The sequence below is a fragment of the Condylostylus longicornis genome, unplaced genomic scaffold (genome assembly GCF_029603195.1).
Source record: "Condylostylus longicornis isolate FDR11 unplaced genomic scaffold, ASM2960319v2 ptg000135l, whole genome shotgun sequence".
Lineage (NCBI taxonomy): Eukaryota > Metazoa > Arthropoda > Insecta > Diptera > Dolichopodidae > Condylostylus > Condylostylus longicornis.
Window position 1 is genome coordinate 14,273,663 of NW_026578103.1, and position 13,062 is coordinate 14,286,724.

General features: G+C 24.4%; 1 protein-coding gene across 1 annotated transcript in view; it reads right to left on the reverse strand.

Annotated features, from left to right (window-relative positions):
* Positions 1-13,062, reverse strand: part of LOC129615159 (sugar transporter SWEET1-like) — a 322,754-nt gene that overhangs the window by 96,532 nt on the left and 213,160 nt on the right. The window contains exons 6-9 of the mRNA XM_055530253.1: positions 6,389-7,988; positions 6,093-6,191; positions 5,864-5,990; positions 4,445-4,541 (exon numbers count right to left, since the gene is read on the reverse strand). Coding sequence (XP_055386228.1) covers positions 4,445-4,541; positions 5,864-5,990; positions 6,093-6,191; positions 6,389-7,988 — 1,923 coding nt within the window. The remainder of the gene's footprint in view (positions 1-4,444; positions 4,542-5,863; positions 5,991-6,092; positions 6,192-6,388; positions 7,989-13,062) is intronic.

The window sequence follows — 13,062 nt, forward strand, 5'->3', positions numbered from 1 at the left end:
AAAACAAAAAAATAAAACAAAGTAAAAAAACAAGGAAAAAATAAGAAAGTATAACAGAAAAAAAAATATGCTCGAATGACAAGTGAAGACCTAATTATTTCCTGATTTAAAGATAAATATAACAAATATATACATACATATATATTATTATATATATATGTATATGCATTTATAACACGAGCCATATACAAAACAGGACATTTTTATGTGTTTATTGTTTATGTTTTTGCTAGGGTAATTTTATATCCATCAAATGATTCCCTTAAGCAAAATATCCATCTTAGCTTTAATAATTTTTCATTTTCATTTTTGTTTTTCGTTTTATTTTCTGTTATTTTATGTGCTTTTTTTTATATTTTTGTGTTTAGTTAGCAATATGACCCAGAAACAGAAAAGAAACAAATACCTACTTTTTATGTTTATAAGTGTATATTTCTAAATATATCAAGGATATAGAAAATAAAAAGAAAATATTATATTTTTACAACATAAATTATATATGTATATGTGATATACAAGTATAGAGATATGTATAGGTATAATTTACATAAAATAGAAACTAGAAACCATAATATCATAATAATGTATTAATTGACATACATACGAACATAAATACAAACTATTTTATTGATATATAATATTTTACATACTACATAATGCTTATCTTAACAATGAAGTTTTTAAAGAAAATAACAATTCAGCCATTCAATTTATTATTATTGTAGGCGTCCTAATAATCGCAAAATTCAAAAGTGGTATACATAATGTACATAAATACACACATAATATAAGCATGTATATAAAATGTTATGATAAAATTTCCGCAAAATTAACATAAAAAGTGAACAACGAATATAAAAAGATGATATATTTAGATTATGTAATTAAATGTGTATGTTCATATGTAGGTATGACAAATTTAAAAAAAGTAACAACAATGTTTTAGGTAGACTTAAATATAAAGATGTGTTTACACATCAAAAAAATATTGATTATTGATTTTGATTAGTATGAGAAAATTAAGAATTTTCTATCCCATCAAACAAAATCCACTGTTGTTTATACATTAAACTTATAATTAAATTTAAATGAAATCAAACGAATTGGAAACAAACATGTTTCACGGGATTTGTTTGATTGAAAACACATAATAATATGAACATTGTCTAGGCATGAGAAATTCATCATGGATTCTGTGAATTAACATTATTCATGAAAAGTGAAATTCAAAATTATTTTTTTAGTATAAAAAAATAGTAATTTCAAAAAATAGTATTTTTATATGATAAAATATTCTTATAAAATTTTCATTTTTGAAAATTCACATAAAAATTCATACACATAATACACTGCATATACATATAATATTAAAACGCTGTCTGTCGAGAAAACAAAAATAACGATCGTGCGCGAAAATAAAATTTTATCATTCGTAATTTTTATTTTAATAAAATCTAATGGAAAAAGTTACTGTGTTACTATTTCATTATTACAAAATTTAATTATTTAATTTTCATCATACTATCATTAAATCAAACAAAATCTATGAAAAATGTTTGAAGTGAAAACGCTGACTGGTATCGCAATTATTTGGTTTTTCTTTTCATTTTGCATAAGTATTAATAATTTACAAAATCAATACAAATTAATTTTAATTATTCAACACGTATACAATTTAATTATTTAATTGATAATAATTAATAGAAATTAACAATATGCATTATTAATAATATTTAGTAATAAAATAATCATGAGATTCACAAGGTTATTTCAACGAGAATTATGGGATTCTTTAGACACTTTAAGTATCTTGAAAGCAAATTATAATTTGCCATTTATGAAATAACGTAAAGTAAAGTTGAGGTTCGAGTAGAAAAAGACAAGAAAATTGTTTTGCTTCACTTCGATACAAGAAAATATTTTAAAAAACAACTGGGCTTGTAAGAATTTTTTTGCAAATTCAAATCTTTTTTCTAATTTGAAAGACTATAATGCAAATTACTTATTAATACACTTGTTCTTCAATATTTCTTCAATAGTTCAATAGTTCTATGAGATAAAATGCAATCAAACATTTTGAATTTAACTAAAAATAAAATATTAATCATTCATTGACTGAAGTGGACATCAGAAGCAAATTTATCTCCTCGTTGAAGCAAAAATATTCAAAAATTGTACCAAAATATAAATTCATCTTAAATAGTTTTCAAGTTTTCTTTAAAAAAAAATATTATGTAATCTATGTATTATGAAAATATTTAAAAAAATCTTTATAATAAAAGCCATGTCATAATTGAGAATTTTTTTTTTTTGGATATTTATTTAAAAAATTTGAAACATCTGACAGAAATAAAGATGAATCCCAAAAGTATTTGGAACATGTTTTATTTATCATCTTCTATACACATGTACATATAATATTCCCCTATCAAAACAACATAAAATTTTTTTTTTTTGGATTTCAAGGCAAAAAAAGCCAAATGATTTGATTCTGCATACAAAAACAAACATGTGCTATAATATGTAATAAGTTGTATCAGATTTAGCATTGATACATAATACATATACACATAATATGTTATATACATTCCTATATATGTATATTCGTAAATACATATAAACATTTTTCCTTTTTTTTTAGACATTTAATATTAAGTCTATGTTGGCTTTTTATAATAAAATCTTGAATTCTATCAAAATTTAACCATTTAAAAACCTTACTGATATACTTTGATTCCTTCTGGAGACATAAAATCAAAAAAAAACAAAGGGAAAATATCATAAAATCTAACATATCTAGACAAAGAAAAATAAAAATGATGAAATAAAACAAAGTATAGACAAAAGCTGGAATTATTATCATAGATGATTAAGTCAATATTTGCTCCTATATGTATACTTAAAGATACACAATTGTATATAAATTTAATAAGATGATTTGTTTAAAGACTCTTTTGTGAAATATTATACATAGACAACATGGAATATAGAATTGAGAAATTGATAAAAATTTATTTACAAAGTCTATACTCTTACCAAATCAAATTTAAAATTAATTTCTCATAATATGAATGCGATTTAATACCAAAATAATAATATGGAAAACAAAAAAAAAATATAAAAGTATTATTTAAATAATCAAAACAAAAGAAACTCCAGAAAGCTACATTATTACAAAGTATGCACTATTCTTCAAACTAAAGGCACATTCATATTAATTTTTAATGTCAGTTAAAAGGGTATCTCTTTCGCCTATTTTACTTCCTACGGCCATATTCTAAAAAATATTGGAACATTATGATCTTAGTCCTTCTAGGAACGTAATATAATTTTCCTATTATTTAGCTTGTGTTCGGAAATACGAAGCAATGATTGTATGAATTGCGTTTATTTTAAATATTCGCCACTTATTCAATAATTATTGTTTACAAAAGCTATGTAAAATACGATGTAAACTCGTATGTGGACTATGTCTATTAACTATGTATATCAGAACTTTTTATAAAAAGTATTGGTTTCATTAATGTGTTTCTTTGACTTAAACGGCACTATAAAATTTTTGTTTTTAGATCTCTTTCTTATAATTATTAAAGCGCCGTATTATCGCCCATTTTACCTTACAACGTCAATTCCAAAATATTTCAATTGATTTAATACGAAAGCGTTTGAAAAAATTATATTTATTAAATAATGCTTCAAGAATTTTCTAAACTGGTCAAACCATTTGAACAAAAAATTTGGTGAATAAATAAAAAAATCAGTGAACAACAACCAACATACAAGTGAAATCTAGCACCTATATCTTTAAAATTACAAGTATATTTGCATACACATAATTGAACAGCCATTCTTTACATTCATACATACGTATGTGCATGGTATACAGTATATAAATTGAAAAGAATCGTTCATTTTATTCAAATTGAAGTGAAAAACTAAAAACAACAACAATCAGAACGAATCCTTAACAAAAAAAAAAAAAAAAACAATTTTTTTTTTCTTACAAAAACAATTATTTGCCTCCATATATTCTTCATAAAATTAAGGAAAAAGTTTTTGTTTTTTTTTTTTGTTGTCTTTTCTTAAAGATTCAAATTCATATTTTAAGGACACGCAAAATAGAAATAAGAGAAAAAAAATCAACTTATATAACTTTTTTTTTTATTTTCTTCCCGTTTTAATATCTCTTTCACCTGGCAAAAAATATTATTATGACCGACAGACATTCTGGCATTCAAAAAGCCATAATTAAAACTTTACTGAAAAATAAAACCCTTATTGTTTTCTAAGGAATTTCTTTCATTTCTACTTTGTGTTGTTTTCCTTTATTTGTTTTTATTTTTTTCGTTTTCTTTTAGCCTTGTTTACCTTATTTGTTTAATTTTTTTTTTCTCATCATATTTTTCTTATTAACAATTTAATATTATTCATATATAAAACTTACCTGAGCTGATACTCTCCCACTTCGTAACCTTTGTAAATCTGTATGACTCCACTGACTTTTGGCCCAAGGCGTAACATTTCTAAGATCTTCATCAAAACTGAGTAGAATAGAATATATAGAGAGAATAACGGTTGATGATTATAAAACAGCATAACAGCAACAAAAGAAAAAAACAAATATAGAAAATAAAAGAGAAGAGAAAAAAATATAAGAATAAGAAAAGCAAATATAATGAGAATATTATTTTTATTTTTTTTTTTTGAATACAAAGTTTCAAAGGAACAACTTAATTTCTCTTCATGGTAAAGAAATAATCCAGTATACAAATATAAACAGCAAGAAAAAAAAATTAAAATGAAAAAATAAAAGTAAAGTTTGCCTTAGTATTCCTCAATTCCCACACCAATGCTTTTTGGGTTTTAGGGTTACTTTTTTTTCATCTTCATTTATTTTTCTATTGCTATATATGTACCTACACTCTTTTATAACATTTTTGTTATTTTTACACCTTTATATATATTATAACTGACATTATAAAAATACCATTAAAAGTTAATTAACTCTTATTAAATGAAAATATGAAATTGGACGCTCAAATATAGTTAGACTGAAGTTTTTGAAAAGAAAAATCTACTTTATGATTTCAAAATGAATTAAAATTGAGGTAAATTACTAATATTGCATGCAAGTAAGCTCACTAAATATACGCTTACAGGGTATGTGTTTGTGTTCAATTGGAAATTATGTAAAATATTTATTATTTCTTTCGATATCAATCCGTTTACATAAGAATTTACATATAGAATTTAATTGCATATTGAGTTTGTTTGGTAAAATATAATAAAATTTTTCAAAGAAATTCAGGAAAATATTGTTCCAATTTTTATATGTTTCAAAAATTTCGATCTCTTTTTTCTTTCTTTTTTCAACTGCATAGAAAATTGTTATATATTTTTTTTTATTTTAGTCCTGCACATATGTCTTTGATTCTTTGCAAATATACAATAAAATATTTTTTGATGAAAAATTTTGCATGAAATTTAAAGGTTTCTTGAATTGAAAAGTTGTGTTAAAAATCCTTCGTTAACTTTAGTGTCGTGAACTTTTAATTTTCCTAAAGTTAAACTTCAACACCGAGATTTCTAAAAATTCTGTGATGAAACTTCCTAAATCTAACAAGTGGAGACTTACAACAATTTAATAGCTTAATTAAAGCGTTTTTGAATGAAAAGATGACTAAATTTGATAAGCGTAATTTAACTAAAAACTTATTCAATCAAAAATTTTACAAAAAATGTTTCAATAACGAATTTAATTAGTTTTGTAAAACTAATATCAAAATCAATCAAGGCAAAAATTACTTAATAATCAAATTATTATACAAAAATAAAAAAAAATGATTCTATATACAAGACTTACTTGAAATCATTTAATTTATTATGTAAGAATTTCCTTATATTCCAAGGTAAATCATTATGCCCATCAATTAAAGGCACTGTTTCTAATATTTGTGTTGCTATTTGCAAACGTTCTTCAAATGGGGCGCCTGAAGCAAAAAAAATTTAAATTAATTGCAAATTTAAAAAAACAATTCAAAAATATTGTGAGTTTTTATTCTAAATTTTTATTATTTATATTGATTACTTACTTGCAGCAACACGTAAGGCCAATGGAACAGCTACACTTGCAGCACCAATCAATAAAAGTAATGAACTAACTGCAAGCCAATGTTTTGCAAAATCGAATTCTATAAAAATAAAAAGGTAAAAATTAATTCAGATTTAGCTGCTGTATGTTACGAAAAACATTTCTAAAGGTAAAGTTTAGTACTACAGAATTCATACATATATATAGCAGGGTTTGGAAATCAATCTAAAAACTAATTTTAAAAAAAGGCAGTTTATTTCATCAAAATTTATTGAACACGAAAATAATTTTACTTACTCAACGAATTTGTTGCAGAACTAGATGAACCTCTTGAAGGACATTGTCTATGTTTCCATGGCATTAAACTTGAACCAGAATCTCCACTTAAACCTGCACTTGATCCCTTTAAATTGCTGCAATTTGAATGTTGATGTATTTGATCTTTACCACTAACACCCTTAAGGCCACTATTTCCGCTACCGATTGTAGTAAATGAACAACTAATTAAAGAATTATCAAAACTACAACTTAGTCCACCGTTGACAGTTGTTGTGCTCGTACTAATTCCAGTATTTCCAGTATTTCCAAAATTAGTTAAACGTGTTGCTCCAGGTGTTCTAAATTGTGTATAAGGTAAAATAGTTGCCCCAAAATCATGATAATTGTGATTATGAGAATGTTGATGAGCATTAGCATCAATATTTCTAACATCAAATGAACCATGTGAATGATTGCCATCTGTTCCAGTACCAGTAAATGCAAAATTAGTCAAGGATTGTGAAAAATATCTTCCATTTATTAAATTTGTTCCACCATTACAAATTGCTTCACTAATACCACTCTTTGTTTGATGAGATTGTAAATGTGGAAAATCACAAAAATCATTTGTTTGATGATGATTAGCTAATTGTTTAGCGTAACAATTACTTGGTCCAATAGTATTATATTTACCGTTAGTTCCAACACCGAAATTATTTTGTATTGATGGTCGATTATCGAAATTCGGTTTGTATTGAGGCGGTTCTTGATGATAAAAGAAAACCGACTCTTCAGCATTTATACCGATCGGGTTTTTAATACTATTACTACTTTTAAAACACGGTAAGTATGAATCGTCACGTATAAAAGGATATGGTGTTAACGGAATATTTTCAGCATTCGAACGTTTCATATTGCCATTGTTATCCGATAATAACATATGTTGTTTCTGTTGATTATGTAAATTATGTTGTTGATGTTTTTGTTGTTCTAAAATTCCAAGCCTTCGTTTATCTGCTGTATTTAATATATTTAATTTACCACTATTATTACCCATTTGACATAAATCTGGTTTATTTGAGTTATTACATTGAGCATTTGTTGCAGTTGTTCCTTGTGCTGCTGATTGAGATGATGATGTTGATGCAATTGCTGATGCAACCATAAGTTGTCCAACATTAGCGCAATTTAATATCGTTGAAGTACAATCATTTAGCATTTGTTCACCTATATTACAACCTAAATTGCTAGCTATTGTATTAGTGGTCGATTTAAAACAATTGCTACTGTTACTGTTATTATTATTGTTATTGTTACCACTACTATTATTATTATTTGTATTGTTATTACTATTATTGTTGTCATTATTATTGTTATTATTATTATTACTATTATTTGTGCTACCACTAATATTAAAAGAAACAGTATTTGTTGTTGCATGATGATGATGTTGATGATTTGAATTTTGTAGTTGAGATTGAAATGGTTGTTTTTTCGTTAACATTGATGTTGTTGGAGCTGTAGTTGTTTGTGCAGCAAAACTATCAATAAAGTTATCTTGAAGCTGTTTAAATGACAATTTTCGACCAGAAGGGGGAGGTGGTGGAGGTGGTATATCAACATCAGTTGCCGAATCACTCTGCAAATATATCAAAAAGTCATATTATTTTCAAATTACATACATACATACTTATTTTAGAAAAATTTTTCATTGAAAACTCAAATTTGTAAAAAAATGTACTTAATGATTCTTTTTTGTTTACCGCTAATATTATATAACAACCGTACACATTCATACATAAAAAGCAAAACTACGAAATAAAAATTTTACGTTTGTATTTGTTTACATAAAATGATTGGTGAATTGTAATAAAAAAAAAAGAGAAAATAGAAAAATGAGATTCTTTTTGTTTCATTGTTTTTTTATTTTTAATTAAAATTTAAATAATAAATGAATATTCTTCTGTTTTGTGATATTTTTTTTTCTCTCTTTTTCAATGAAATTAAAGTTTTACGATTCATATAATCATTAAAAATTCTGTCAGGATTTTTATTCCTTCAAAATAACAAAACAAAAACATTAAAATAAAAAAGTTTAATGGTATGAGAAAGAGGCGAAATTTTTATAGAGTAAAAAAAAAAGAGAAATAATTTTGGAATGTCGCATTTAAGGGGTAATGATTGCGTTGATTATGATGAGATAATTTATTGATCACAGGATAAAATAAAAACTTGAAACGATAATATATATATATATATATATATTTATTTGTATAAGTACTTGAAATTTTATTATAAAAACAATTTCAGTTGAAGAAACAATAAAAAGACAGTAAATTTACATAGAAATATCTTCGATCCACACAAAATGAGAATAAGGTATAATTATAAAATTGTTTGTTGTCGTTCCTTTTATAAAAATACGCAACACTTCAGACTACTTCTAGTAGTTAAAAAAATTGTTTCTAAATGATAGTTTGTAATTTAAAGGTTATTTTCTGTATAAAAGTAGAAAACTTTATGCTAGAATAAAACTTCATAACTACTTCTTTTAACTTTGTATATAGCGATATGCAATTGAAAGTTATAAATTTAGAGTGCTAATTCTAAATCGAACACTATATAATTTTGAAAATATTATTCGCCATTTTATATCAAAGAACAATGATTTCAATTAAAAATTTCTTTTCTTTATCAAGAAGTGATAAAAAATTGTGTACTACACTAAAAAAATTTTTTTTTGTAATTTCTTTTGATTTATAACGGTTTTTTTTACGATTCGGAATATCTTCGCAAATAATCGAAAAAAAAAGTTATTTTTTTAATTTAAAGTGTACGACGATATTTAAAATATTTCATTTTATAAAAATATATTACTCGTATTTCATTCGCAAATAAATTACTATATTGAGAGGTACATGCATACAAACATATACATATGTATATGTATACATACATTATATATAGATTAATATTAAGGAATAAAATAGTTTTCGTGTACATATTTATTCCTATGTTTATAAAAAAATTTAATGAAAAATCACGTTTCAAAATGAAACGGAAATACTATAAAATACTTTTGCTGCATGATAAATTTAAATATTGGTGCATTATTGAAAGATTAAATATTTTTTTAAGATTTTCAATATTAAGATTCAAGAAAATTTTATATCTGAGTTTAAAATATTATTTAACATTATTTCAGAAAACAATTATTAAAAATTTTCAGTTTTATTTTCCTTCTTATATGAATACATGACTGGGAAACTAAAAGACTATTAAAATTTTACTATATAAATAATAAATAATATGATAAAAAATCAAATGTTTCGAGAATTTGACAGTAGTTTCTGAACGCTCAATAAACTTAGCCCAAGACAATAGCGACGATGGACAGCCAGTATCGAGCAGTCGCAGAGAATGTGACACGTCATCGCCCCCACAAAATCTGCAGAAGAGGGAGCCCGATTTCTCCAGTTTATTCAGGTGATACCTTACTGGACAATGTTCAGTAAATATATTCGCAATAGCACGAACCAGATTTCTATCCATCCTCAACAACTTCGCAGTTAACTTTACGGAGCTCCGACAGCGTGCAAAAAGGCAGCAGCCACACAAAGTCAGTCACAGATGCCTTCTGTGAAGGTTGCATATAAAAAGTAAATATTATCTTTATACTATCACCGCTTGTATGTTCTTATTTGTATTGCAGCCTTTGTACCTTTATACCTCAAGTAAAACGTTTGGCACAAAATGTTTATAATATTTGAGTTTAATTTATGGATATTCAATTTGTTAACCAAGTTTTGGTTTGAGTTAGCCGAGACAAGTAAGAGTTACGGACTTGGTGTAGAAACATAAACCCAGTAAAAAAATTATTTGTATAAAAATAAATAAATTGTAGAAAAAATTAATAATTTTTTTGAGTAAATTGGGTCTACGGAAGTATTTTGACATTTTATTCTTTTAGAATTACATAGAAAATGACAGAAACACGAGTTTCACGAAGGTACTGTTTAGAATTTTTATATAAGCATCTTAAAAAAATTACCTAAAGAAAACTGTAGAATTTTAATGAATAGTGTATAATTTTATTAAATAGTGTGTTTAACCCAATTCTGAACGTGACTTAATGCTATATTAAGTTTAAAATAAGTTAAAGGAAGATCTGAACTACAAGAACTGAAAATATAAAAATAATATCAATGTACAGACTTATAGAGCCCCATAACCTATTATAGGTCCTATGCAAATTATGCAGAATATGTTTTAATCAGCGTTTAAAACTCCAATCTCTCCTAAAATATGAGTAAAAAAAAAATTCTTCTTATCATAACTTTCTTCTCATCACATCCTTATGTACACTTCTGTCATTATTTACCATTATTATACACAAAAATAATTAGCATAAAGCAAATCGTTAAAATCGTAAATAAAAGAATAGTAATTTAGGCTTATAATTACTAATGATGAAAATTTGTATTAGATATTTATGATATTATTAAATATATATGTATATATATACAAGATATTCTAAATATTTATACATATACAATTTGATGCAAGTAATAAAGGATGAAAAAGAAGAAAATAGGAAAAAATCATTTCTGAAGTTTCAAAAGGAATAAAAGAATCTTTATTATGCATACATAGAAAAACCAAAAAAAAATATGAATATTATATAATATGGTTTTTATTTTGCATCTTTTATTCCATACTTTCAAATAACTTAAGTATCTAAAGTATCTTTAAAGTATAAGGAGTATTTTTTTTTTCCTTGTCTTTTTTTGTTTTGTGTGTGTTTGTATTGAGTTAATGATCTGAACAAAAATAATGTATAACAAGTAAGGAGCATTTAATGAATTCAAAAATGAAAACACAAAAAATACAACAGCTAAGTAAAGTATGTTAAATATAAAGAAAAACTTTTTCCATTACCTTGTGTAAATTTACACAGATAAACAATAAGACATAGTCCTATACTGAATTCACATAAATATTGTATAGATATATTGTAAAAGAAAAGCATCTAATATCCCTAACTTTTTTTTTTACCTCAATTCTTAATGAGTTGTAGGGCCAAATAAAAAGTTCAGTTTATAAAAGAAAACAAAAAAAAATTATAAAACAAAAAGTAAAAAATAATGAGGTTTCTGTTTTTCTTCTCATTTTTGTTTTTTTTTTGAATATTTGAATTACGAATCATTAGCAATATGTCCTGCTTTCAATAAATTTTATAGTAGGTAGTTATGTAAAAAAAAATTAAAAAGAGAAAAGGGTCTTGTTTTCAAATAAAATAGAAAAGAAATTACTTTTAGACAGACCTTCCCAAACAGAAAATTCTATTAAAATATGCACTTTTTATTTTTCTAAAAAAAAATTCAAAAAGGAAAATTATTAAAACAAAAAAAAATTTCCTTTAAATTCAAATTGTTTAATATTAAAATTGTTAATTTTTATGTTTAACGCGTGTGCTCTTTTCCTTATTTTGAAATTAATAAAAATTTGTATTATGTAGGAGCATAATGGTGATGAAAGCTATACTTCCTTACATCTTAATTTTTACATAAAGGTTTATAATATTTTCAATTCACATAATATGTAATTTTTTTACTACTTTTAAAAGTTTTATTTTATTTTCCTATTATTTTTTTAAAAAAACATGTTATCAGAATAAAAGGGCTTCCTATATAAACTAGATTTCTATTAGTTGAATGAATAAACTATAAAACTTATTTTATCAACTCCGTAATACGAATATACGTTACGAATGGCGGGATACGAATACGTTAGAAAGGCGGGAGTTATGCAATAAGAGCACATATTAATTTGACTACTTTTAGCAAAATAGTGTTGAATAATTTTTTTTGAAAATTATATTTTAGGTGACATTTAAATTTAATCGCCTTCGACCGATTTTTTTGAAGACTCACAACGAGTTTTATTACTATGGGTTTATTTAATATACTAACCGTTTTCTCTTCTGATATCCCAAAATACTACTGTAAGCTACATTCAGAATGAGAAAGCCTGATTGAAAATATAGTAGTATACTGTACTACTGAATGAATAAATATTTTACTTTTTTACATTTTTTGTTTTTGTTTAAATCAATTAAAATTAACTTTTAAATTAACAACCATTGAAAGTCAATCATTTTATAACTGGAACAATTTTAAATTAAAATAATAAATAAATGTATAATAACATGTTCTGAACACAAACCAAAAAAAAATTTAAATAAAATATTTTGTGAATTTGACGAGGGTTTGAAATTTCTAATTTTTATTCCAACCACCAGCTTAAACACATAAATGCAAAATTCTATATACCTACTCTTTCAATAATAAGTAATAGATTAATATTTTTTATTCCTAAAATGAATAAAAGTTACTTACTCATCTAAAATTTAAAAAAAAAGACCAATGCAGTACTTTGCGATTTTCTATTTTATTTTTACCCCTTTATTTATAATAAAGGTAAATGAAAATTTACACAATGAGAGGTCATCGACGATACTTATTATAAACCTTACGATTGCATTTAAAATACCTCTAATTAAACAGTAATTATTATTGGAATTTAAATTGTAAATCAATTTTTGCAAGAGTTATTTATCGAGGTTCATTTAAAATTATTATTTAAATGATCCAAAGCGAAAGCATTTAATAAAAAATACAACCGAACATATGAAACAGCCCTATGAAACAGCG